The 23169-nt window shown below is 37.2% G+C and overlaps 2 protein-coding genes across 7 annotated transcripts in view; one reads left to right on the top strand and one right to left on the bottom strand.

The window, feature by feature from the left end:
• The window catches only part of LOC127509888 (stonustoxin subunit alpha-like), a 77934-nt gene extending 59079 nt beyond the window's left edge, over positions 1 to 18855 (top strand). The window contains exons 1-6 of one of the 4 annotated variants that reach the window (XM_051889148.1): positions 10383 to 10537; positions 13338 to 13517; positions 14499 to 14579; positions 14781 to 16547; positions 17892 to 18004; positions 18109 to 18855. In XM_051889148.1, the coding sequence (XP_051745108.1) occupies positions 13361 to 13517; positions 14499 to 14579; positions 14781 to 16547; positions 17892 to 18004; positions 18109 to 18441 (2451 nt within the window). In that variant the 5' untranslated portion in view covers positions 10383 to 10537; positions 13338 to 13360 and the 3' untranslated portion in view covers positions 18442 to 18855. Of the gene's footprint in view, positions 1 to 10382; positions 10538 to 11962; positions 12074 to 13337; positions 13518 to 14488; positions 14580 to 14780; positions 16548 to 17891; positions 18005 to 18108 lie in introns of those variants that run through there. The other 3 variants (XM_051889147.1, XM_051889149.1, XM_051889150.1) reach the window with 3 other exon arrangements.
• Positions 1 to 23169, bottom strand: part of LOC127509938 (gastrula zinc finger protein XlCGF52.1-like) — a 316344-nt gene that overhangs the window by 229029 nt on the left and 64146 nt on the right. The gene's annotated exons all lie outside the window — the stretch shown is intronic.

The raw sequence follows: 23169 nt of genomic DNA, 5'->3' as shown, positions 1-23169 counted from the left end.
CTCTCCCACTTCAATTCCTGCCTACTCTACACTGTCCTATCATAATAAAAAAAAAATGCCAAAAATAAAAAGAAACTTTACCTGCCAAAAATGATCAGCTGATAATGGATCTAATTGGACAGTCTGTTTGTGGGTGTCAGAGAGATTCTTATAGAGAAATTATGGCAAATGAGCTCAACAGCACACACAAAAAACACTCTGAAGGTTATAGAAAAGTAGGCTACACATGAGAGTACATTTAGTAAGAGATTAATTCCTCCTCGGTGTAAGAAGGAGAGATATTTTCTCTTTTATCCCAGCAGTAATTAAGCTGTATAACTGCACCCTAATTTGATGTCTAGAATAGTCTACATATGTATATGTACGTATGCACATGTTTATGGATAGGTGTGTATATGTATGTAGGTACAGGTATACACGCTATAGAGCTGATTGAGACGCACCCCTCATTCATGCACCCAAATTGAGCTGCTTCTTTTCCTTGTAATGGTGGTTAGCAAAGCCACTTAAAGATGCACACTGCCACCTACTGCACAACACCTGCGTGACAGCTGACGTAAAGGATTGGGCTTATGAGAGCCAATACCGTTCAGTTAAAAAATGCTAAATAGGCCCCGATATCTATCAAAAACTCTTTTGAGTTATAGGATATTATATCTCAAGAATTGGTAACTGACATATACATATTTTTTTTTAATAAAAGAAATAGTTTTCCTTTACCACAATTTCCTTTTTAGGGAAAACTATTCTGGAAGCTCAAGTAGCCACTGATATTTTTGTAAAAAACATGTGTAGGCAAAAACCATGCAAAGAGTCAGTTGAATTTTAATTTTAACTTGAATTCGGTTCAAAATATTATTTTCTGTTTTAGCCTGCTGTTTGAAAATATTCAAATGTCCAACCCTCTGTTTTTTTTTTAACAAATTGTGTGTCGAGAATAAACATTAGATTGATCTGGTGCCCTTTTTCTTCATTTGGCCCAGTGCCCCTTCAAATATTTGAAACTGAATTTGTTGGCACTGCAAACATTTTTATTGTATGCACAGGATTATTGCCTCTGCTTGGTTTGGCAACATGCACCTTAAAATATCTATGCATGGACATTGCTCTGGGCTGTGTTTCCCAAAAGCATCGTGAGCACTGATGGCAATGGTCTTTCAGATCATCTTGGGCTCACAATGCTTTTGGGAAATGTTGTTTGATGCAGATAACAAGTTCAATAATAAGCAAAAAAAAAAAAAAAAGAAAGAAAAAAAAGAGCTACATATTAACAGCAAAACAAACTCTGTCAAAGAGGACTTTCTGTAGGTTCACCATATTGGGAATGTATAATGGAGATTTTACAATTTTCTTAAAGGGTTTGTTCACCCTGATGTTTTTCCACAAAGATTTATTTAGGTCTCATCTGATGGTCAAACAGTCCCTCTGAAAGTTTCAGAAATGTCTGGCAAACATGAGATTGCTGTTTGATGTCACTAGAGCTCTCACTACATCGGATTTTTCACACAACTAGGCCAAAAGGCCAATTAACGGTAATGATATATCACAATATCTGTAGAAACCTTGAACTAAAAACTAAAAAACTTTACTTTTTTATTTTGAGTTTTGCTTTTTTTAAGCCAGTGAATAACACCATCTCATACAACAGTAACTGAGACTCTGTCTTTCTCTGGCTTATTTAACACTGTCTAAGACATAATCAGGAGAGAGAAAATATGATCAAGTTCAACAGTATTATGAATAAGCTTTAACAGCACAACTAATACCTTAAGCTGTAATCTACTAAGCGTCCCCGTTTAGAACCCAAATCCAAGAAATGGTAACACTTTATAATAACTCATGCTATGAATCATTAGTTAAGCATTAGTAAATAGTTAATTCATTATTTATAAAGCTTTAAGAGACAGTGAGCAGTTCATAAATACAGCTATACATGCTTTGTTCTTGATTTATAAGCATATCTATAATGTGTTTCTTAATTGTATTTTCATACTTTGTTAATGATCAATTTATCATTTCTAAATTAAGTATTACATTATTTACAAACCAGTTATTTAGGAGTTGTTCATAAGATCATTTAGAAAGTGTAAGTAAATGATTAATAAAATATTTAAATGTACATTTATACATATTATTTAGACATATAGTAATAGTTACTCTTACACAGCGTCTTGTTCCCCTTTTCAGGGAACCATGGTTACATGCATAACCTAAGACGTTCCCTTCCAGATGGGAACTTGCACTGCATCCCCTAGAGGGCACTATGGGGAACAAAATACCCATGTTGCAGTGCTGAAGGAATATGTGCCTTATTGGCTGGCCTAAGTCAAAGGACTCAAAGGAATCCTCATCCCAGAGGTGCATACCAGTCATTGTGATTAGTTCCCTGCAGCCAGAGCCCAAGCTATAAGATCCCCTACAGCAAGGGTGGGAAACGTTGATCCTGGAAATCCACTGTCCTCCAACCCTAATTAAACACACCTGAAGCTAATCAAGATCTTCAGGATTACTAAAGTTACAGGCAGGTGAGTGTTTTTTTCAGGGTTGGAGCTAAACTTTGCAGGACAATGGCCCTCCAGGATCAACGTTCCCCACCCCTGCCCTACAGGGAAGCTCAAAAGCTTGGTATCTTAAAGGGAAAATCATCACAGACCGGAGCTTCTCAAGAACTGAGGCCTAAACAGAATGACTCTAAAGAGAGGAAGCCTAACTCCGTTCTCGTATTCAAGCCAGTGTCCAAGGAGGCTCACAAAGAGACTAACATTAAGAACTTCTGTTAGACAGCCTCAAAAAAAGAGCCCTAGCAACACTCTAAACCAAGGACAGTACAGAGAAAGCTCAGAAAGAGCTAGCAACTCTGTCTCAGTGGCCCACAAAGCTCTGCAGAGTGGAGGCCTCAAAACAACTACTCTCACAATGAGAGAAAGCCTAGAAACACTCCACATTAAGGTCAGTATCCAAGGAGATTCCCAGAGAGCCTAACAACTTAGCATACAATCCTACTGCCTAGCCAAGCTCAAGGAGTGGTGCCCTTAGTTTGACAACTCTTTAAATCGAGAGGAGACATAACAATGCCCCACGCTTAGGACATCTTGCAAGGATGGCTCACAGAGAGCCTGCAACTCACAATTGCTATCCTAGAGGAGCTCCAGGGAGCAGAGGCCTCAATAAGATAATTATTTAATAAGATAAGCAACGTTCAAGGTATATGGTTAAGCTCAAAAGACGAATACACTAAGTTGTATGTCTGTCAATAAGGCTACATAATTGGGCCAGCAGCTTGACACAAAAATGGGTGGATCTCAGGGGAGTGAAGGCCTCTAATGGAACAACTCTCTAGTGCAAGAGGAGGCCTATCAATGCTCTAGTTCAAGAGCAGTGGCAAAGGAGGCTCACAGAGAACTTAGCAACCTAGCCTCTAGCTGAGCTCAGAGGATGGAGGCCTTATCAAAATGACTCTCTGGAGAGAAGAGCTAGCTACATCCAATGCTTGTCAGGGAGGCCTCATAGAAGGCAACCTGACACTAACATAGCAGATGGAGTTCAGGGGAGCCAACAAACAATGGTTAAAAGTACTCCCAACCAGGTGCACCAGAGGAGGCTATGGAAAATGGCCTACAACTCAGTGGTACTGCCGGAATTCTGGCTCAGAGAATGGAGGCCTCAATTTGCTGACTCTCTAAGATGAGAGGAGGCTTATGTTCTATACTCACAACAGCTCCCAAGTAAGCTCAAATAGAGCCTACAACTCTGAATTGCATAAAAATATGGATTTCTGAGACAGCTGAGGCCTAAATGTCTAGAGTTTAAATTTCTCTTAGAAAAGAGAACGGCCTACGTTTACATTTAATCATTTAGTAGACACATTTATCCAAAGTGACTTACAAATGAGAAGAACAATAGAAGCAATCAGACCAACAAGAGGGCAACAGTATACAAGTACTGTAACAAGTCTCAGTTAGTCTAGCACAGCATACACACCAAAGTTGTTGTTGTTGTTGTTTTTTTTTTTTAATCAGAAAAAGACAAATAGAATAAGAAAGTGCTAGTATTAATTAGTCAGGTGCTGTCATTAAATGTTTTTTGAAAATGGCCAAAGACTCAGCTGCTCGAATTGAGATAGGCAGGTCGTTCCTCCAGCTTGGAACAGTCCAGGTAAAAGTCTGTGAAAGTGATTTCGTACCTCTTTGGGATGGTACCATGAGGCATTGTTCACTCGCAGAACGCAAGCTTATAGAGGGTGCATAAGTCTGAACCAGTGAGTTTAGGTACATTGGTGCAGAGCCAGTGGTTGTCTTGTAGGCAAACATCAGTGCCTTGAATTTGATGCAAGCGGCTATCGGCAGCCAGTGCAAACTAATGAAGATGGTGTGACATGCACTCTCTTCGGCTCATTAAAGACCACTCTTGCCGCAGCATTCTGGATCAGTTGCAGAGGCTTGATAGTACATGCCGGAAGGCCTGCTAAGAGAGCATTACAATAGTCCAGTCTGGAGAGAACAAGAGCTTAGACTAGGAGTTGTATGGCCTGCTCTGATAGGAAGGGTCTAATCTTCCTAATGTTGTATAAAGCAAATCTGCAGGACCGGGCCATTGTAGTAACAATTGTAGTCTGTGAAGCTTAACTGATCATCAATCAAAACTCCAAGATTCCTGGCTGTCCTAAAAGGAGTTATGATTGATGAACCTAGCTGTATAGAGAAGTTGTGATGAAGTGCTGGGTTGGCTGAGACCACAAGCAGTTCTGTCTTTGCAAGGTTGAGTTGAAAGTGATGGTCCTTCACCCAGCCAGAGATGTCTGTCAGACAGGCTGCAATGCGAACAGCTATCAATGGATCATCTGGTTGGAATGAGAAGTAGAGATGAGTGTCATCAGCATAGCAGTGATAGGAAAAGCCATGTTTCTGGATGACAGATCCTAATGATGACATGTAGACGGAGAAAAGAAGTGGTCCAAGCACTGAGCCCTGAGCCCTGAGCAACACCAACAGCAAGAAGTTGTGACTTAGAAACCTCCTCCACCCTATCCAAGACACCGTGAAGGACCTACTTGAGAGGTAAGATTTGAACCATTGGAGTGCAGTTCCTGAGATGCCCATCTTCATGAGGGTTGACAGGAGGATCTGGTGGTTGACTGTGTCAAAAGCAGCAGACGGATCCAGCAAGATGAGTACTAAGGATTTGGAAGCTGCTCTTAGTGCTTCAGTAACCGAGAGCAGGGCAGTCTCAGTTGAGTGGCCACTTTTGAAGCTGGATCGGTTGTTGTCTAGGAGGTTGTTCTGTGCAAGAAACATAGAGAGTTGGTTGAACACAACTCGCTCAAGTGTCTTTACAATGAATGGAAGAAGGAATACCAGTCTGTAGATTTCTAAAAGTGCTGGGTTTAGGGTGGGTTTCTTAAGCAGTGGGGTTACTCGAGCCTGTTTAAATGCTGTGGGAAAGGTACTAGTCTGAAGAGAGGTGTTGATGATGTGAGTGAGTGCAGGTACAACTGAAGAAGACATGGCATGAAGGAGGTGAGTGGGGATAGGATCAAGTGGACAGGTAGTAGGATGACTGGAAAGGATAAGTTTGGAAATGTCTGCCTCCGAGAGTGGAGAGAAGAAGGAGAGAGTGTGTATGTGTATGTGTTATGATGTGATGATGTGTCAGTTTGAGGTGTGGAGAATTGGCTGCTGATGGTTGTTGTTTTGTTTATGAAGAATGCTGCAAAGTCATCAGCTGTAAGAGTTGAAGAAGGAGGGGGAGCAGAGGACAAAGAAGGGAAGAGCGCTTCATGAGGCTTCATTTGCCCATCCCTAAGGGCATTTTCAGACCTATGGATTGTCTGTTTTGTTCTGGAACAAGGACTAAATTTGTTAGTGTTGCATTTTCTTCTTGGTTTGGTTCACTTTCACATGGCAACATTTCAAAGCATACCAAAATGTGTTTATGCAATTAACATGCAAGTACAACTGTCCTCTTATTGGTCATCTAATAAGTTTTCTCAGCGTTTCTCAGTTTTCTCAGCGTCATCCATCAAAATGATTGACAAGTTCGCAGTTCACTCTGTGAGCTTATTGTGGCTTTATTTGTAACTGTCGAGACACATGCAAACACTATACAAATGTAACCATCAATCCTGCTGTTACTACATGTGTATTAATACTGCTGTAAATTCAAACATGCTCTCTCTGGATCTCCCAGCGATGTCTAGTAGGCTAAATGTGTCGAGACACACTCAAACACTATACGAATGTAACTGTCTTGCCCGCTGTTAAATTATATACTACATTCGTATTAATGCTGCGGAAAATTCGAACACGCTTTCTCTGGATCTCCCAGCGCTGTCTAGTAGGTTATCTGTGTTGAGACCATATGAATGTTATAATGCAGGTAAAGCGGGAATGAAGGCTTCGTCGGGAAAGCATTCTTGCACAGAGAAGCGCAATTACACAACATTTTAAGGTGAAGAGATGCTCTTTGGTTTTCAACTATGGTAACTAATGTGCTCACTCACAGAATCAGACACATGCTTTTTATATAACACATTTCCCGTTCTTTCACATATCAATTGAACCGCTTCAGAGTTATTTTGAAAGCGTACCAAGACCACCTTTTCAAGGAGGTCTCGGTACGTTTGTTTGGTCCACTTTTTTTTTTTTTTAGCAGCTGCATTCACACCTGCCCAAACGAACCACACCAAGGGGGGCAATGAACTCTAATGCGATTGAACCTAACTAAATGAGGCAGGTGTGAAAGCACCTTAAAGGACTGTATTCCACCCAAATGCACGTCCCACATACCTCAAGAATAAGAACAGCACATTTTCTCTGGTTTTAGCCCTCTGTTTAAAAACATTCAAATGTTTTTTTTTAACAAATCATGTGTCTAGGTTATATACATTACATTAATCTGTGCCCCTTTACTTCATTTTCATCACACTGGCCAATCTATTTCAATCTAGATCGCAATCTTCTTCATTTAGCTAGCTAGCAGCCTATAGCATAAATAGGCTAGTCAACTATCCAATGAATAGGCTACCAAATCATCCAAAATAAATGGCATGATCACTAGATTTTATACAGGTGTTACTATAATGATTTTGTAAATGGTTATATTGATAATGTGGAAGTTACTGCCATTTGCCTTTGTGTGATTTCTCACTTTTCGTAGACAATACAAGGGCAGAGCACAGTAACTTCAAAACAGTGGTCAAAAGTCAAGTTTGAGCTCAAGATTTTTTTATGCAGATAATTTTCATTACTAAAACATCTAATTGCCAGATTTCCCGTGTCCTACCTAATTAATTTGCCTGGACAACTAAACATCCTTAAAGTCATTTTTCTCAGTTCCACACTCTTGCGAGTTAAGGTCTTTTGCCCTTGTAGGGCAGCACTGTCCCATAAAATATATTTGAGAAGGCACTGCAAACATTGAACAGGCGTATGTCCTCTGCCCTGGAGTGCATGCAGGCAACAGATTGCATATAAAAAGCTTTTAGAATGTAGACTGTATGATGCTTTGTGATATTGTGATGCCTCATGATTATATTTATGTATCTTATTAGCCTACGTATTGTACCACAAGCAAAAAATACCCAGCCCTAATATATTGTCAGTATGCAAAGCATTGGCTATTGCTAAATGGTTATAGTAAAGTTTTTATGTAAATTTAGTGCACATTTTAGTTTTTCTTTTCTTTTTTCAGGAGATGATATGACTGAGTAAAACCTAAACCTGCTATAGGCCAATGCAAGTGGAAGCATCAGTGGGTTTTCACATTACAGTAATATTTTCAGGACAGCAGCTTGAACGACAAGAGTACAGTTCCAGTTTTTTACAGTCACTGTCAAATGTTCATGGCCAAGAAAACTTATTAGAAGACATTAACAATGGCACATTGAGTAGCACATTGCCTTGCTGTCAGATTTTATCATGTGTTATGTATTTTCTTTTCACCACTGCAGACAGTCTAGTAAAATCAGTTTTTTTTTTTTCTGGACTATGACAAATATGAGATTAATATAATGAAAATGTAGTAGTTTTTTTTTTTTTCAGGATAGATGATGATCAAATCTGTTCCTTGTCTGAGAATGAATCCAACAATAATGCCTGTTGGCCCTGTTCATTTTTAAATAAAAATTTGAATTAATTTAAAGCTTGTATTTTCTCTGGTTTTACCTTACTATGAATTCTTTACTGCGTATTTGATATTAATCATTTCATTTCAATTGTAGTCATGCAATTCACATTCGTGGCTCTTTTTTTTTTTTTAAAAAAAACAACAAATTACTCTCTGTGCCCATAATATACTGTATACATCACTCTTGAGTTTGGCAATGTGCCCCTTAAAGTATCTATGCGTGGCCATTGCTCTGGGCTGAGTTTCCCAAAAGCATCATGAGCTTAGATGATTGCAATGGTCTTCCCGATCAACTTGGGCTCACGATGCTTTTGGGAAATGCAGCCCTGCATGTTGTTTGACACAGATAGCAAGTTTAATAAATGAGCTAAATATTAACAGCAAAACAAACTCTGTCAAAGAGTTCCACCATAGGTAGGAATGTATAATGTCCACATTAGAAACGAAAGGAGATTTTACAGTTTACTTAAAGGGTTTGTTCACCCTGGTGTTTTTTCACAAAGCTTTATTTTGGTCTCATCTGCCGATCAAACCCAGTCCCTCTGAAAGTTCCAGTAATGTCTGGCAAACATGAGGTTGCTGTTTAAGGTTACTAGGGCTGTCACCATAGCAAAATTATAATGAAATCTGCAGGATGATGGATGCGGAGGTGGGTGAACAGGTTGGTTTAAAATATTTTAAATATTATGGTTATCACCAATATCAGTATATTGTCATATTTATTATTGTAATGTACTGCTCCGAGAAGGGCTGTGGATCGAAACGCAGTAGTTTATTTAGGCTTGATCCAAAAGACATACACAAAGAGCCAGGCAAAAGTCAAAACACAGGTGGGCAGTCCACATAACGATAATGTCCAGGGCACAGGCAAAAACAAGGTTATCCAGAGAAATGAGAAATCAGCCATCTTGGCTGATGACGCTGGCGTGTCGTCTATCTTGGCTAATGACTCTGGCATGGCGGCCATTGTGTGCACAGACTCTGATGTGGCGGCCATGTTGTAAGCAGGCTCTGATATGGCAGCCATGTTGTGAACTGGCTCTGGCACAGGAACAGGACAAGAAGGTACACAAAGCACGGGGCTAGCAACCATCAGAACTGGGCATGCTGGTGATTGTGGAGGACCAAGCTCCTTGACCTCTGTAGCTTAGTGTATGGCGGGGGACCCAGCCAACAGCAGAGCACAGTCCAAAAACTGAGCGAACGACCCTCGAGGACCGTCACGGATAAGCTTCTATTGGTAGTAGTCATTTAGACCATTACAAAAGAAGTCAATGAGAGCATAGTCTGGGAGGTTAGAGAAATGTGCAATGTTCAAGAAGTCCTGGATATGGTTTTCGAGAGGTCAATTACCTTGGTGAAGACGGATGATAGACACTGCTGGAACTATGTATGGATACGTTTTCTGTCATGTACTGCTCCGAGACTCGAAGGCTTGAGGATCCAAACACAGTAGTTTATTTAGGAGTAATCCAAAAGACATACACAAAGAGCCAAGAAAAGGTCAAAGCGCAAGTGGGCAGTCCGCATAAAGATAATATCCAGGGCACAAACAAAAACAATGTAATCCAGAGAAACAAGAAATCAAACCAAAGACCAAGACATGGGAGTAACACGATAAAAATGCTCAAAAGTGCAGTACAAACATTAATTTAAAATTTAGCAATGAGAGATAGAGTTGAGCTGGCTGATGTACAGCTGTATGAAATCATGGCTGATTAGTCTGGGCAAAGGATTATGGGAAATGGAGTCTGCGATAGTGTGGTAATAGTCTGGGGTGGAGTGCCCTCTGGTGGAAATCACGGGCACTCCCACTGGTGATTGTGACAGTTATAGTATAGTATATCATTGTGACCCCAAGACCCAACTAGACAATAATTTTAGCAAAAAAACATTTTTTACCCACATTTTTACATTTTTTTTGAATATTGTGAATAAACAAATGGCAAAAACTATATTTTAATAATCAGTTTATATTTTACCAAGGTTTCCAACTGTATAAACAAACATGATCAATGTTTGTATGCTCTGTTATATGATCAATATAACAGTCAATTACATGTTATTTTGAATTAATTTTATTATTGTTGCTTTCTTTCACCTCTTTCCCACAAAGAAGTCCAGGTGTGTGCAGTCTCAAACCACAAATCCTTTATTTTTTTCTGGCACAAAAGGTCTTAGCCAAACATGAATGACACTAAGCTCACAATGCTGTGATGCTGTGGTGTGCCAGTGGGGGCACTGATCTAAAATCTTATCTCGGGGGCCAGCAGAGTCTGGGTCCATGAGGGTAAAGGCCAGTTTTTTCTAAGTATAAATATCACTACAGAATCCAGTGAGCTTCAGACTTCAGTTGAAGACATTACCAGAAGATTTCAGCTCTGAACTTTCCAAGGACACACGGAGACTCCAGGTAATTCATCATTTAAAACAATATGAACTGGTAATGTTAGTGTGAATATACTGTCAAGAGACAATTCACGGAATTCAGATGTGATCACAGGGGATTTATAGAATTTTTTTTTTTATTATTATTATTAATAAACATCACTAGATTGCAAATGAACTAAAGTAAAGAATGCCTTTTGGTTTCTTAAAATTGGTTTCGTTTAAACAATTAATTAAATATCCATCCTTATTTTGAGAGAATTAATGAAAAGATTTTTTTTGTTGTTGTTTTTTCATGAAACCTGTGGTATAGTGAATCAATCTAGAAGGTCAAACTTAACACTTTCGTGTTAGTCCAAAAACAGCTTTTATTGAGACTAAGCTGCCAAAAATGATTATTTTGACTATTTCATATTTTGTCTCAGTACGAAGTCATAGTGCGATGAAAAACCAACGCTGACAGTGAATTTCTAATGCGGTCAGGGAAAACCAATCAAAGTCATTCAAAATATATTGATGGACAGACTGAACAAACGTTAAGTGTCCAAATATTTTTGTATTTTGATAAAATGCACACTGGAAGTAAAAGTTTTCCCAAAAATGTACATTTTGTCATCAATTATTCGCTGCCATGTTGTTCCAAAACCTTAAGTCTTTCATTTATCTTTAAAACACAAATGAAGATATTTTTAATGAAACCTGTGAATCTTCTGTCCTTAATTGAAAGTCCATGCAACAAAAACTCTGAAGATCCTAAAAGGTCATAAAGGTGGTTTAATCCAAGTCTTCTAAAGAGATACGATCACTTTATATATGAAATTCAATTAATAGAATAAACTTTATTCGCGCACACACACGCACACACAGAGCACATCAAATATAGTAAACACTAGCGCCCAAACATGTGACACCCTAGAATAAATCTCACTGGATCTCACACGCCAGAGATTTGATGTATTTAGGTCACCGTGATTTTGCCAAGTAAGACATGTTCCTGAATCAACATATTTTGTTGATCCTGGAACAACATTCTAGTCTGAAAATTTAGTCTTAACCCTATTCCTACCCCTAAACCTAATCCTACCCATAACTTATCCCTAAAATCAGAGGGGAAAGATAGGTGAATAACATTGATGTAGAAGCACCTAACCCTGGTTGCAAGCCTAAACTTGACATAAACGGTAAACTTCTCCCTCAAATCTGATTGGTTGATTGGAATGTTGTCCCAGGATCAACAAAGATGTCGATCCAGGAACATGTCTTATTTGGCAAAATCACGGTGACTGATGTGGTCAATATATCTGTATGGATCATTGTTTACATGTAAATAAATAAAAAAATAAATAAAAAAATAATCTATATTCTATTAATGAAAGTATATGAGTTCATCATTTAAAGCAATCAAGAATACATACATGTGGATCAGTTTTACAAGACCTTTGTGAACTTCTTTTTGTGGTTTTTCAACATTCTGGTTGCATGGACTTCAACTGGAGGTACAGAAACCTCTCCTCTCAGGATTCATTAAAATACCTCAATTTGGGTTTGCAACAACTTGAGGGTGAGTAAAAAAAATATAAAAAATGTATTTCTGTGATCAAAGCTGAATTTTCAGCATCATTACTCCAGTCTTCAAGGTCACATGATCCTTCAGAAATCATTCTAATATGCTGATTTATTATCAATGATGAAACAGCTGTACTGCTTAATATTTTTTTTTAAAACCTGTGATTCTTTTTAGTATTCGTTGTTGAATAAAAAGTTAAAAAGAATAGCATTTATCCAAAATGGAAATATCTTCTAACAGTATAAGGCTTTACCATCACTTTTTATCAATTTAACACTGAATAAAAGTATTAATTTCTTTAAAAAAGTAAGAAGAAAATTACTGATCCTCAAACGTTTGAACGGTAGTGTATATCATTGCAAAAGATTTCTATTTTAAATAAAAGCTGTTGTTTTTTTTAATCTTTTTAAATTAAGTTGAAATTAAAATGTATCATTTTACATGGGCTTTAGTCAATACATCAAAATAAGTGTGCTTCTAAAAAAGCACCACAAAACATGATTTAAAAGTTTATTAAGTTAAACTTAATTAGATATTATTAAAAAAACGCATTTTAAAAAGTTCACCTTTATGTGTTAAGAAACGGGCATGAAAGTGTAATCTATTTAATTGGCTTTAAATTTTAGTAATATTATATTATCTCCAAGTGTATTTTTTAAAGAGTGTACCTTTAAGGTTTGCAGTATACCAAAAGTGCACATTTAATATAATTAAGCACACTTCTTTTCAAAAGGGTTTCCATGGTTAAACATCATAAATTTTCTTCTTGGAATTTGTTGTGGAAATATTTAGTGGCTACATTCAACATTCAATGAGGCCAATGGCAATTAAAGTAATGACAAAAACAGGAAACAGGAAGAGTCTCAAATCTTCTAAGCCATACAGTGCATTCAGAAAGTATTCAGACCTCCTTCACTTTTTTTTCAATTTTGTTATGTTTCAGCCTGATACTACAGTTGTTTAAATTCACTTTTTTTCCCATTAATCTACACTCAGTACCCCATAATGACAAAGTGAAAACAGAATTTTAGTAATGTCTGTACGTTGACATGTGTTTATTAAAAAGAACATACTGAAATAACACATTTACATAAGTATTCAGACCCTTATATGTAGTATTAACATGATATCACTATTTAATTTTTTTAAATATCACAGTTATGATCAATATCGGTATATTGTGCCACCCTATTTTCAACACAAAGGCAGTTTATTCAGGACACTGAGGCATCTTTTCCTGTGACTTCCGTTCAAACAGGTCTTCTCGCTGGCTTTTCTAAGATGGTGGCACTTTCGATGTACCTGAAGCAGCCAAACTTCATTTACTTATGTGCATATATATGGCTGGCAACCCTAACTGGATCTACATACTGCTGGACTTCTGGATTTTCAATACCTGGTTTCATGAATTCCCACACGAAAAGTAAAAAGACTCAAGGTAGGATGCGAATGGTGTTACAAATTGTGAATGTATAGAGATCAGCAATATCACAGGACAGATTCAATGTCCTTAGAAGGAAATTAACTACTCAAGTATTTTCTCATTCATTTACTCATTCAGACAAAATGCTGTATAGCATTGTATTTTGTGTATTGACAATCAAAATAAAAATCACAGGGCTAAATGAAGAACATTTTAAGAAGACTGCTATGCAAACTAGTTTTGTTTTGAAACTGTTACAGCAATGGGGGGAGATGCATGGGAATTAATTTGCATTATTTTAAATGTTTCTTGTTTTTTAACCTAAACTTACACCCTTTAGACATTGATCTGTTGGGTCAGACTTCTGAATTTAGTTATGATACTTAGTTACTGTCTACCACTGATAACCAGTCGGTTTTGACATGAATTACACCATTGCAAACTTGCAATCTTTTTTGATTGTATTAGTGTTGTCAAAAGTCAAAAATTTTAAAAATGTGTCGATACCAGCATTTCCCTCTATCATTTTGAGCGCTGTTGAACACCTCTGATTGGCCATTATGTTCACGCGCTCTGACAATCTCACTCTCAACTTAAGTGGCGTGTGACCAAACATCACTACAATAATTGGTGCCTTGTTTGAAGATTTCTACAGTGTGCTAAGTCTTTTGTTGCTATGTTTCGTTGGCAATTCTGTTTCATCAGCCTGGCGGCGTAGCATGGAAAGTGCTGGCCTAGGTCTCAGAGGTTTTGTGATTGAAGCTTACCTAGTATGATCCTAAATTGCTTGTTGAACAAAAATAATAAAAGGAGCTGTCTTTATATTCACAACATCTTGCATTTTATGTGACTTTGTGTGTTTATTGGACGGTTGTTAGCTTGATTCTGTATTCCCTCTGAACACATTTTGTAGTGCAATGAGCTTGCAGCTTTATTTTTTATAATGGATTTCTACAGCTAACCAACTCTTTTTCTTTATTATAACCATGGCATCAGAGCCAATGGAAGTGGCAGCTCTAGGAAGACCTCTGTCTCTTGGTATGCTTTACGACTGCCGCAAAGATTCCTTCATTCCAGGTGGTGTATCTACCTTAAAAAAATCATATAAAGATATAAAGAAAAAAATGTTTTTTTTTTCCTTTTCACCAAATGTTTAATCACCAATAACCAGTCCTCCTGTAACAAAACTATAACACTTTCACATTTACAATTTACTTTAACAACAGTACATCACTTCCTCATACATACAGTTACTCTTAAAGCCATTTTTCATTTCAGGTGTTACTCTGTGGGATAAGAAATCACTGAGTGAAAATTTACACAATCGTCCACAGCCCAGAACAGATTTGAAGTTCAGTAGCTCTGACTCTCTTTCTAGTAAGTCCAGCCTCCTGGATATAAGTGCTTCCCTGAAGGCCAGTTTCATGGGGGGGCTTGTGGAGGTGGGAGGATCTGGTAAGTTCCTGCGTGACACCAAATCCTCCAACCAACAGTCCAGAGTTACAATGTTTTACAGTGAAACCACAAGATTTGAACAGCTCACTATGTCCCAGCTGGGCCAGATCACCTACCTTCAGGTGTTCGACCAGAAAACTGCAACTCATGTGGTCACGGCAGTGCTGTACGGAGCTCAGGCTGCCATGGTGTTTGATCGGACATTTTCAGAAGAGGAAAGCAAGCAGGAGATTGAGGGAAAACTGAATGTCATGGTCAAGAGCATTCCTTCAATTTCCATTGAGGGAGAAGGATCTGTAAAAATGAAAGATGAGGAAAAGAAAATGGCTGAGACGATCTCCTGCACATTTCATGGGGACGTCTTACTTGAGCAGAACCCCACCACGTACATGGAAGCCATACAGACATATAAGACGCTCCCCACTCTGCTGAAGGAGAATCCACAGAATGTGGTTCCAATAAAAGTCTGGCTCCATCCTCTTCATCTACTGGACAATAAGGCAGCTCAGCTGCAGAGAGAGATTACCACAAGTCTGATTTCTGACACTGAACATATAATTGAGGAGCTGGGAGAGGCAGAGAGGACGTGCAATGACCTGATCGGAAACACGCTGGCCAAAGCTCTCAGTGACATCAAAGAGAGGCTGCAATTATTTCAGAAATCATTTAGCACATACAAGATAATGCTCCTGGAAGCAGTCGGCAGAGTCTTGCCTGCTGTTCGAGGAGGAGAGGAGGAGGAGAAGTCTCTGGAAGATATCCTGATTATGCACAGGAGCTCCCCATTCAGTGCTGACAAGCTTAACAAGTGGTTAAATGATGCAAAGTCTGAACTTCGCATCTTGAGTTCTAACATCAAGACTCTACAGGGGATCAAAATTAAAGACTCGGTCGATCTCATGACCATCTTATTTGATCCTGATGTTGATGCAGTGTTGAGCTTGACCTTCACATCTCTGAAGTATGAAGACCCATATCTTTCAACCCTGACTGAGTTTCTGAAATCTGACAAGTTTAAAGAGCTAGATGAGAAAAAAACTTTTTCTGTGAAATCTGTTTCAAAGTGGTTCAATGAACACAGTGAGACTGACACTGGGTTTTCTGTGACATCTTTCACAAAGTGGTTCAATGATTTAAATATCGCAATAAAGATGAGACAGAACTTGTTTCAATTCAGGAGGTTTGCAGAAGCCAATAAAGATGATAAGAGAATCCGCTTCATTATTTCTGCCATCTCCAATCCCTCCATTGCAGGCTCCTCCATCTATTTGTATGAAAAAGGGAAACTGACAGACAGACAGTTCCAGCCCGTGTCCAAGCCGTCCCCACCGATAGTGAAGAATGTCCTGGCCCAAGCGGTGTCCCTTAAACTGCAGAAGAGATCTGGAGAGAGAGAGCAGTACAGAGTGGAATACAAGCAGGTGAAACCACATACTGGAGCTGAAGAACCATGGCTTTTTATAGAAACAGGTGATGAAGACGTTACTTTGAATGGATTGGAGTCTGGAAAGCAGTACCTGATCCGCTACAGGAAGGCTGGTAAAGTGGGAGTGAGTGAAGCCAGTGATACTGTCAACACTGTCCCTTTAGGTAAGTGTCATTTGCACATCTTTATGAGTAATTAACAGATGTGATTCTCAAACTGTACCATTCACATAGCAGCTTATATTCAGTATTTGAGCTGCCAGAATCAAAATATGAAAGTATGACTCGAAATATATCACTGCTATATTATCAATGATGTGTCAATGTTTTTGAAAAAAGAAACATCTAAAAGGAATAGCTGCATCTGTTCTATATGACACATCCAGCATGAAAATTATCATATATACTAGATCAGGGGTGCCCAACCCTGTTCCTAAAGATCTACCTACCTGCAAAGTTTAGCTCCAACCCTCATAAAACACACCTGAATCAGCTAATTAAGATCTTCATGAGCACTTGATAGTTACAGACAGGTTTTTGATCAGGGATGAAACTGAACTCTGCAGGAAGGTAGCTCTCCAGGAACAGGGTTGGGCACTGCTGTACTAGATGCACAACATAAATATAAGTTTATCCTACCAGCAACTTGTATCCGAATAAAAGGACGCAAATGCAAGTGAACTTGAACTATAGCCAGAAAGCGTTACTCCAATTGTGTCCTGCGTGCTTTTCCCATAACAACATGCTGAAACATGGCCAACTAAAGCACAAACAATTCACAGCATTCTGTTGTCTCTCAGTCATTATGTTATGTATATGGCAAATTGAAGTTTTTGAAGTCATGACGAGAATGGTTTTAATTAAGACACGCCTATTGTTGAAAAAATATGACGGGGAAAAATAACACTGCTGGATTATTAATAATATCATCAATTATTTTGAAGAAGAATTATCTAAAAGGAATATTACCTCAAATAACCCAATCATAGTCAGTAATGACGGGCATTGCATTTAAGCTGAAACTGAAGAGTTGATTCAGTTGATTTTATCTAAGACTGTGGCTGGAAGTCAGTTGTAGTTCTTGTGTTTTGCCTTTTTTCTGTTCTTGTTGTTCCTCTGTCCTTCAGTGCTGCGGACAAAACTGGCTGGGCCCTAGTTAGATAGCCCTGGTCAAACCCATCTGGGCTCCACATGTCTGTGTAAATTAAGAACAGACTTTTGATATCTCGAATGGTGTTCCCATAGTGAGGAATTAAATCAGTGACAAAAAAGGGAAACAGGAATAGGGCATTGCGTGATTTAAATCAAGCATGAGCTGTGTATTAGTTCAAAGGGACTGATCACATGGGTGTGTCTCAGTCATAGCGCCACCAACAGCAACAATGTGCACCAAGGTGTGAGGGCCCTATCAATGCTGTTTGGGAATCTAAAAAAAAAAAAGGACTGGAAATTTATTCTGCCACTGTGTGAATCCAGCCTGTTTTTGAATTATCCTAATTCTTTCCACAGCAGAACCTGTGATTGTGGGCGGGACAGGTGGTGAGGAATTCTCTTTTAAGTCCTCTTCCAGCAACTCCTTTCAGAAGATTGTCATAACTTACATTGAGCGTGAGGATAATAATGTGAGTGAAGATTGTTTTCATTCTATTTTATCATATTTTCCTGTATTTTATCACATTATTATCATTTAGTGATTTTATTCACATTAAATATGTTTGTGCCACAGATGGAACTTCACTCTTTGAACACAATACAAGTGATTTTCCAGGATTACCAGATGATTAAAGTTGGCAGGGTAGCAGGAAATAAAGAAAAAGTATTTCTATTTGACATAACTGATAAAATTGTCACTGCAACACTGTGGCCAAAAAGGGATGGTACCAGATTTGGGGGGTTGGAATTTGTGGTTGAAAAAAATAATGGTAGAAGAATAACAATGTCTATCAAATGTGCTGAAGTGGGTGAGTCTGTGATTGTTAATGTTGGATCAGGAAAATGTTACGGCATTAAAGGGAGAAGTGGAGATGAAATTGATGCTCTGGGTTTCTACTGCAGTTAGCCTCCAGCCTGTTCTTTATAATTCTAATCCAAATAACATCTAAACAGCAATCATATACTCTAAACATGTTTTTTTAAATGTATACTCAGATTTTAAGAGTAAAAAATATCAGATTTGAGTCAATCAGTAATATTTTATGTTTTCTAGTATCAACTTTTATAACATTTTTGACTTCCAGGTAAATGGAACCATAAACAAGTAACTCCATTAACAAAAGTTAAATATATTATATCTGAGTTAATGAATAAATACTGATTGTATATGGTGGTTTGTAAGAGAGAACAATGTACTGTATAGCATCTTATTCTGGTTAATTTGTCCATCTTTATATTTAATTTATTCCATTTTGTACCTTGTGAAAGTACAAAAACTCTTGATGTTCAGTGACAATAAAGAGCTTAACTTGACTTTAAATGGCCTGACACAAGCCTCTCTTGCTGTTTTTTAGTTGCAAGCTGTTGCTCACAAATATTTTTTTGTTCAATCTTTAATTATATAACAGTGTGTATTAATGGTGTGTCTAGGAGAAGAGCCAAAGAAAATTAGCAGACCCAGAAATCGGGATCTCATTAATTAAAATTACGATTCACGATATTGGTTTCACTTTACGATTTTCTCAAGAACAAAATTAAATTTAAGACAAATTGTAACTGAAAAAGTGTTATTTTATTATTTCTAAGACAAAATGCTGCATATTTATGGAAGCATACGTGTAGCAATTTTCAATTTGAAATGTAATATGCAATATATAAAATGGCAATGCATTTCTGTATTTAAATTTACATTTTCCATACCCATATGTGCAATGTTTGGAGCAAAATGATCATTCAAATTCGATAATATAATTTACGTTTGCTATTTCCTACACTATAGTTTTAAGATATAATTTAAAAAAATGTTAACGCATTATAAGTTGCTAAATAGAAATATCTAATATATAACATGTTCAAGCAAAAAAATTATAGCAAAATGATCATTTAAATGTTATTTTTCTTAATTGCATTTGCACTCAAGACACTTGCGATTGCATTTTCATTAAAGGTGACCTATTATGCCCATTTTTACAAGATGTCATTTAAGTCTCAGGTGTCCCCAGAATGTGTCTGTGGAGTTTCAGCTTAAAATACCTCACAGATCCTTTATAAATCCATGTTGTAAATACCCGGATTCTCTGCCAAATACAAACAAGACATCTGCTTGGTTTTGGTTATCATCTACTGTATATCGCGAACACTCTCACGGATAGCATAGTTCTTCTTTCATCAGTAAAGCTTATTATTTCCAAGCGTTTTAAAGCTATATCAGTTTAAACATCTAATGGATCGTTTTCTGAGCGCACTTATCTTTAAAGCACACACACACACACAATCTCCAGTTGTGTTCAGATAAACAATGAAAGTCATACTCATCTGTGATGGAATTAAGAGGGAGTAAATTATGACAAATTTTCTATTTGTTTTCGGAGAGACAGAGAGGTTTGAATATGACCAGGGCCATAATGCTCACAGCTCTTCTGGGTTTAACTAGAACAAATACTCACAGCATTAGGCAGAGGAGGATCAGTCTCTTGGAAATGGTGAGAACAATCCACTGACAGGCTCTCCTCAGCTTTCCTTGAGGCTTGTGTAGCACTGGTTGCAATGGGCTAAAAAGGAAAAAAAACATAAACAAATCACCATTTAATGGCAAACTATTAAATAATCTAGTGATGATAAACCTACTCTTTGTAGATGAGTCGGGAAACTGAAGACCGATGGTTTAGCTCCATCCCTAATCCTGACAGTCCGACCTGTCCTGTCAAAGTGAAAAGCCCACTGCATAGCACAGAGAACTCGCTTGAGGAAAAACCTTCCCTTCTTATAGCTACTTCCTACGGTCTCCTCAACTCTTTGTCTTTGGGAAACCTTAAATGTGTGAGAAGCTAGCCAACTAACTAGCGTTACAGTAAGATTCAAAAGATGTCAGTCACCTAGCCGAAATGGGTACTTGTCATAAAAGTCGGTTTTAAGATGCATATTTAAACTTCAGGAAATTTAGTTTATAAAATAAGATATAATATAAGCTAAAACCAGCCTTTTTCACACTTCTGCACTGCATTTTCACTTTTACAAATGAAGGGATAGTGGAATATCACAAAGGCACATTCATTTAATCTAGCTTAACTTAAAAGGGATAATCCACCCAAAAACAGAAATCATCTCATCATTTACTTACCCTCATGCTGTTCCAGATGATTATGATATTCTCTTTTTCTGTGTAGGGTTGGGAATCGTGAGAAATTTTCCGTTTCCAGTTCTGCCTAACGATTCCGGTTCCGGTTCCATTAAAATAATTAAACAACTAAAAAAAAAATAGTAGTAAGGGAAAAATGCACAACACTCGACTTAAACAGTCCTTTTTGTGTTTATTATTTTTGTAAAATGAATTTAACAGACTGTTAATCTCAACAAAATCGCTAACAGTTTACAATAAGGTTCATTAGTTAACATAAGTTAACTACATTAACATGAACTAATAATGAACTGCATTTCTACAGCATTTATTAATCTTTGTTAATGTTAATTTCAACATTTACTAATACATTATTAAATTCAAGAGTTGTATATGTTAACATTAGTTAATGCACTGTGAAGTAACATGAACAAACTATGAATGGCTGTATTTTTATTAACTAACATTAAAGATTAACAAATACATTAACAAATGTATTGCTCATGGTTAGTTCATAAATGAACCTTATTGTAACGTGTTACCACAAATTAGATAAGATGCTTGAACACACGTAAGATTCAGACAGGTGAAACAATATTTTTGTAAGTTGGATTCATAAAGACTTGTTTCTAAAAGAATGATTCAGTGATAGACACATTTTTAACAGTAAATTTGTTGCCACCTAGTGGCGTAACAATGCAATCGATACAGCCGTTATTTGAAGTCCAGTTACTTTCAGAAGGTAATTTATTATACATAAACATCAGAGTTTCTATCTGAATAATAAACTTTTGTATACTTCTGTTATAGTTGGAATAATCCATCTCTGTGAGTTCACGCAAGAAGGTCAAAAACCAAAAAAAGTCAACATGATGTTAATCCATGACCACAGTTGATGAATCAATGTCTTCTAAAGTGAAACACTAGGTGTGTTTGAGGAAAATACTATTATGTTAAATTTGTTACACTACAAATTTGCCAACTGTCAAATATGGGCTCAAAGTCTGCATGTTGTAATTTTGTGATGTGTTTTAAAGCTTGAGGAGTCATTTGGAAGCACAGACTTTAAAATATTAGTATTTTTTTTTTCTAAAACACACCTAGTGTTTCACTTCAACTACTGTTGTTTTTTACTCTGTGTGGTTGTTGAAGTGTCAACCCTACACTTGCACTCACAGAGATGGATTATTTTCTAAAAATCATCATTTGAAAGAAAGTCATATTCTGAGAGTATATTCATTTTTGGGTGGAGTATCCCTTTTTCTAATATTATCAGAAACAAAAACTTTAATTTAAAAAATAAAAAAATAAATAAAAAAATCTGTAATTTGTCCTTTATATTTAAATTCAACTTTTGAATTTCTACAGTCTTTTGAATTCTGTTACTTTCATGTTTATTACCGTGCAGCTGTTTTGTATAAAGTGTTACAGAAATGAAGATGACTGAACTATGAACATTATCCTGTACCTATGACTTATGGTCAGAGGCTCTCCAGCACAATCGTTGGGCTGGTGGCGCAGACAGCATGTGGACAAAGAAGCATCTTGACAGATGGGTTTGGACCCGCACCTGTTCCAGACAGACAGAAACAGATATTAACAAAGACACAAGTGCAGAGAACATATCAATTCATAAATTACACAAATTAAATAATTACTTTTTTTTTTTTCTTTTTTTTTAAATCTACTTCTTAAAGTGTCTCATGATCATTCTCACCTTGTTGCTGTTGCATAAACTGTCTCTACTTCTGCTACTGAAAATAAAAAGTAGATTTTTTACAGTAATGAATGACACATGTAAACCTGTAGGTGGTGACAAATAAGCATCTTTTGTTTACAAGCGACTTACTGAATCACTGGCTCAACTGGTTCATCGAAAACAGCTTGTCATTCAGCAGAAAGTGAGCAAAAACTACAGTATATAACCTAAGCTATATAAAAAAAAAATAAAAAAAAAATAGAAAATTTGAGAGAATGAATTGCCATTAATGCCAAACCAGCTTATGCCTGAACTCTAACAACGAGCGAATAACCTGTGCCAAATTAACAAGTTTAGGAAAACATTTAAATTTAGCAAAAAACTTACAGGCTCCACTATTAGTGACAGGATCACGTGAGCATCATCGATCAACAACAGCAAGCGGCACAGTCTCCCAAACACTCTACAGCTGAAATTTAAAAAAATAAAAAATATTAAACATTTTTTGTGTGTAACGTTAGTTTTCGCTAGTGTCCAAATTAAAAACAACTCACGTTAAAACGGAAACCTAAAAATCTCAGATGCGTCTCCTCATGTCAGCAAATGAAACAAACAGGGCATTAAATTGACAAATAAAGTTAAAAAAACCTTGACAACACAAAACATTATACATCCGAAGTAGCAATTACATTACATATGTGAAACATGACAACTGAAAATAAAGATATAGAAAAGTTTACCTTTTCCCTTGAGAACTCCCGATTGACTGACGACCGTTACAGATCAAAGTGACGCGCATGCGCAGTACTCCAAAAGTC

The sequence above is a fragment of the Ctenopharyngodon idella genome, chromosome 3 (genome assembly GCF_019924925.1).
Source record: "Ctenopharyngodon idella isolate HZGC_01 chromosome 3, HZGC01, whole genome shotgun sequence".
Taxonomy (NCBI): domain Eukaryota; kingdom Metazoa; phylum Chordata; class Actinopteri; order Cypriniformes; family Xenocyprididae; genus Ctenopharyngodon; species Ctenopharyngodon idella.
Note: the sequence above shows the minus strand (reverse complement) of the source record. Positions and strands in the feature narration are given on the sequence as shown.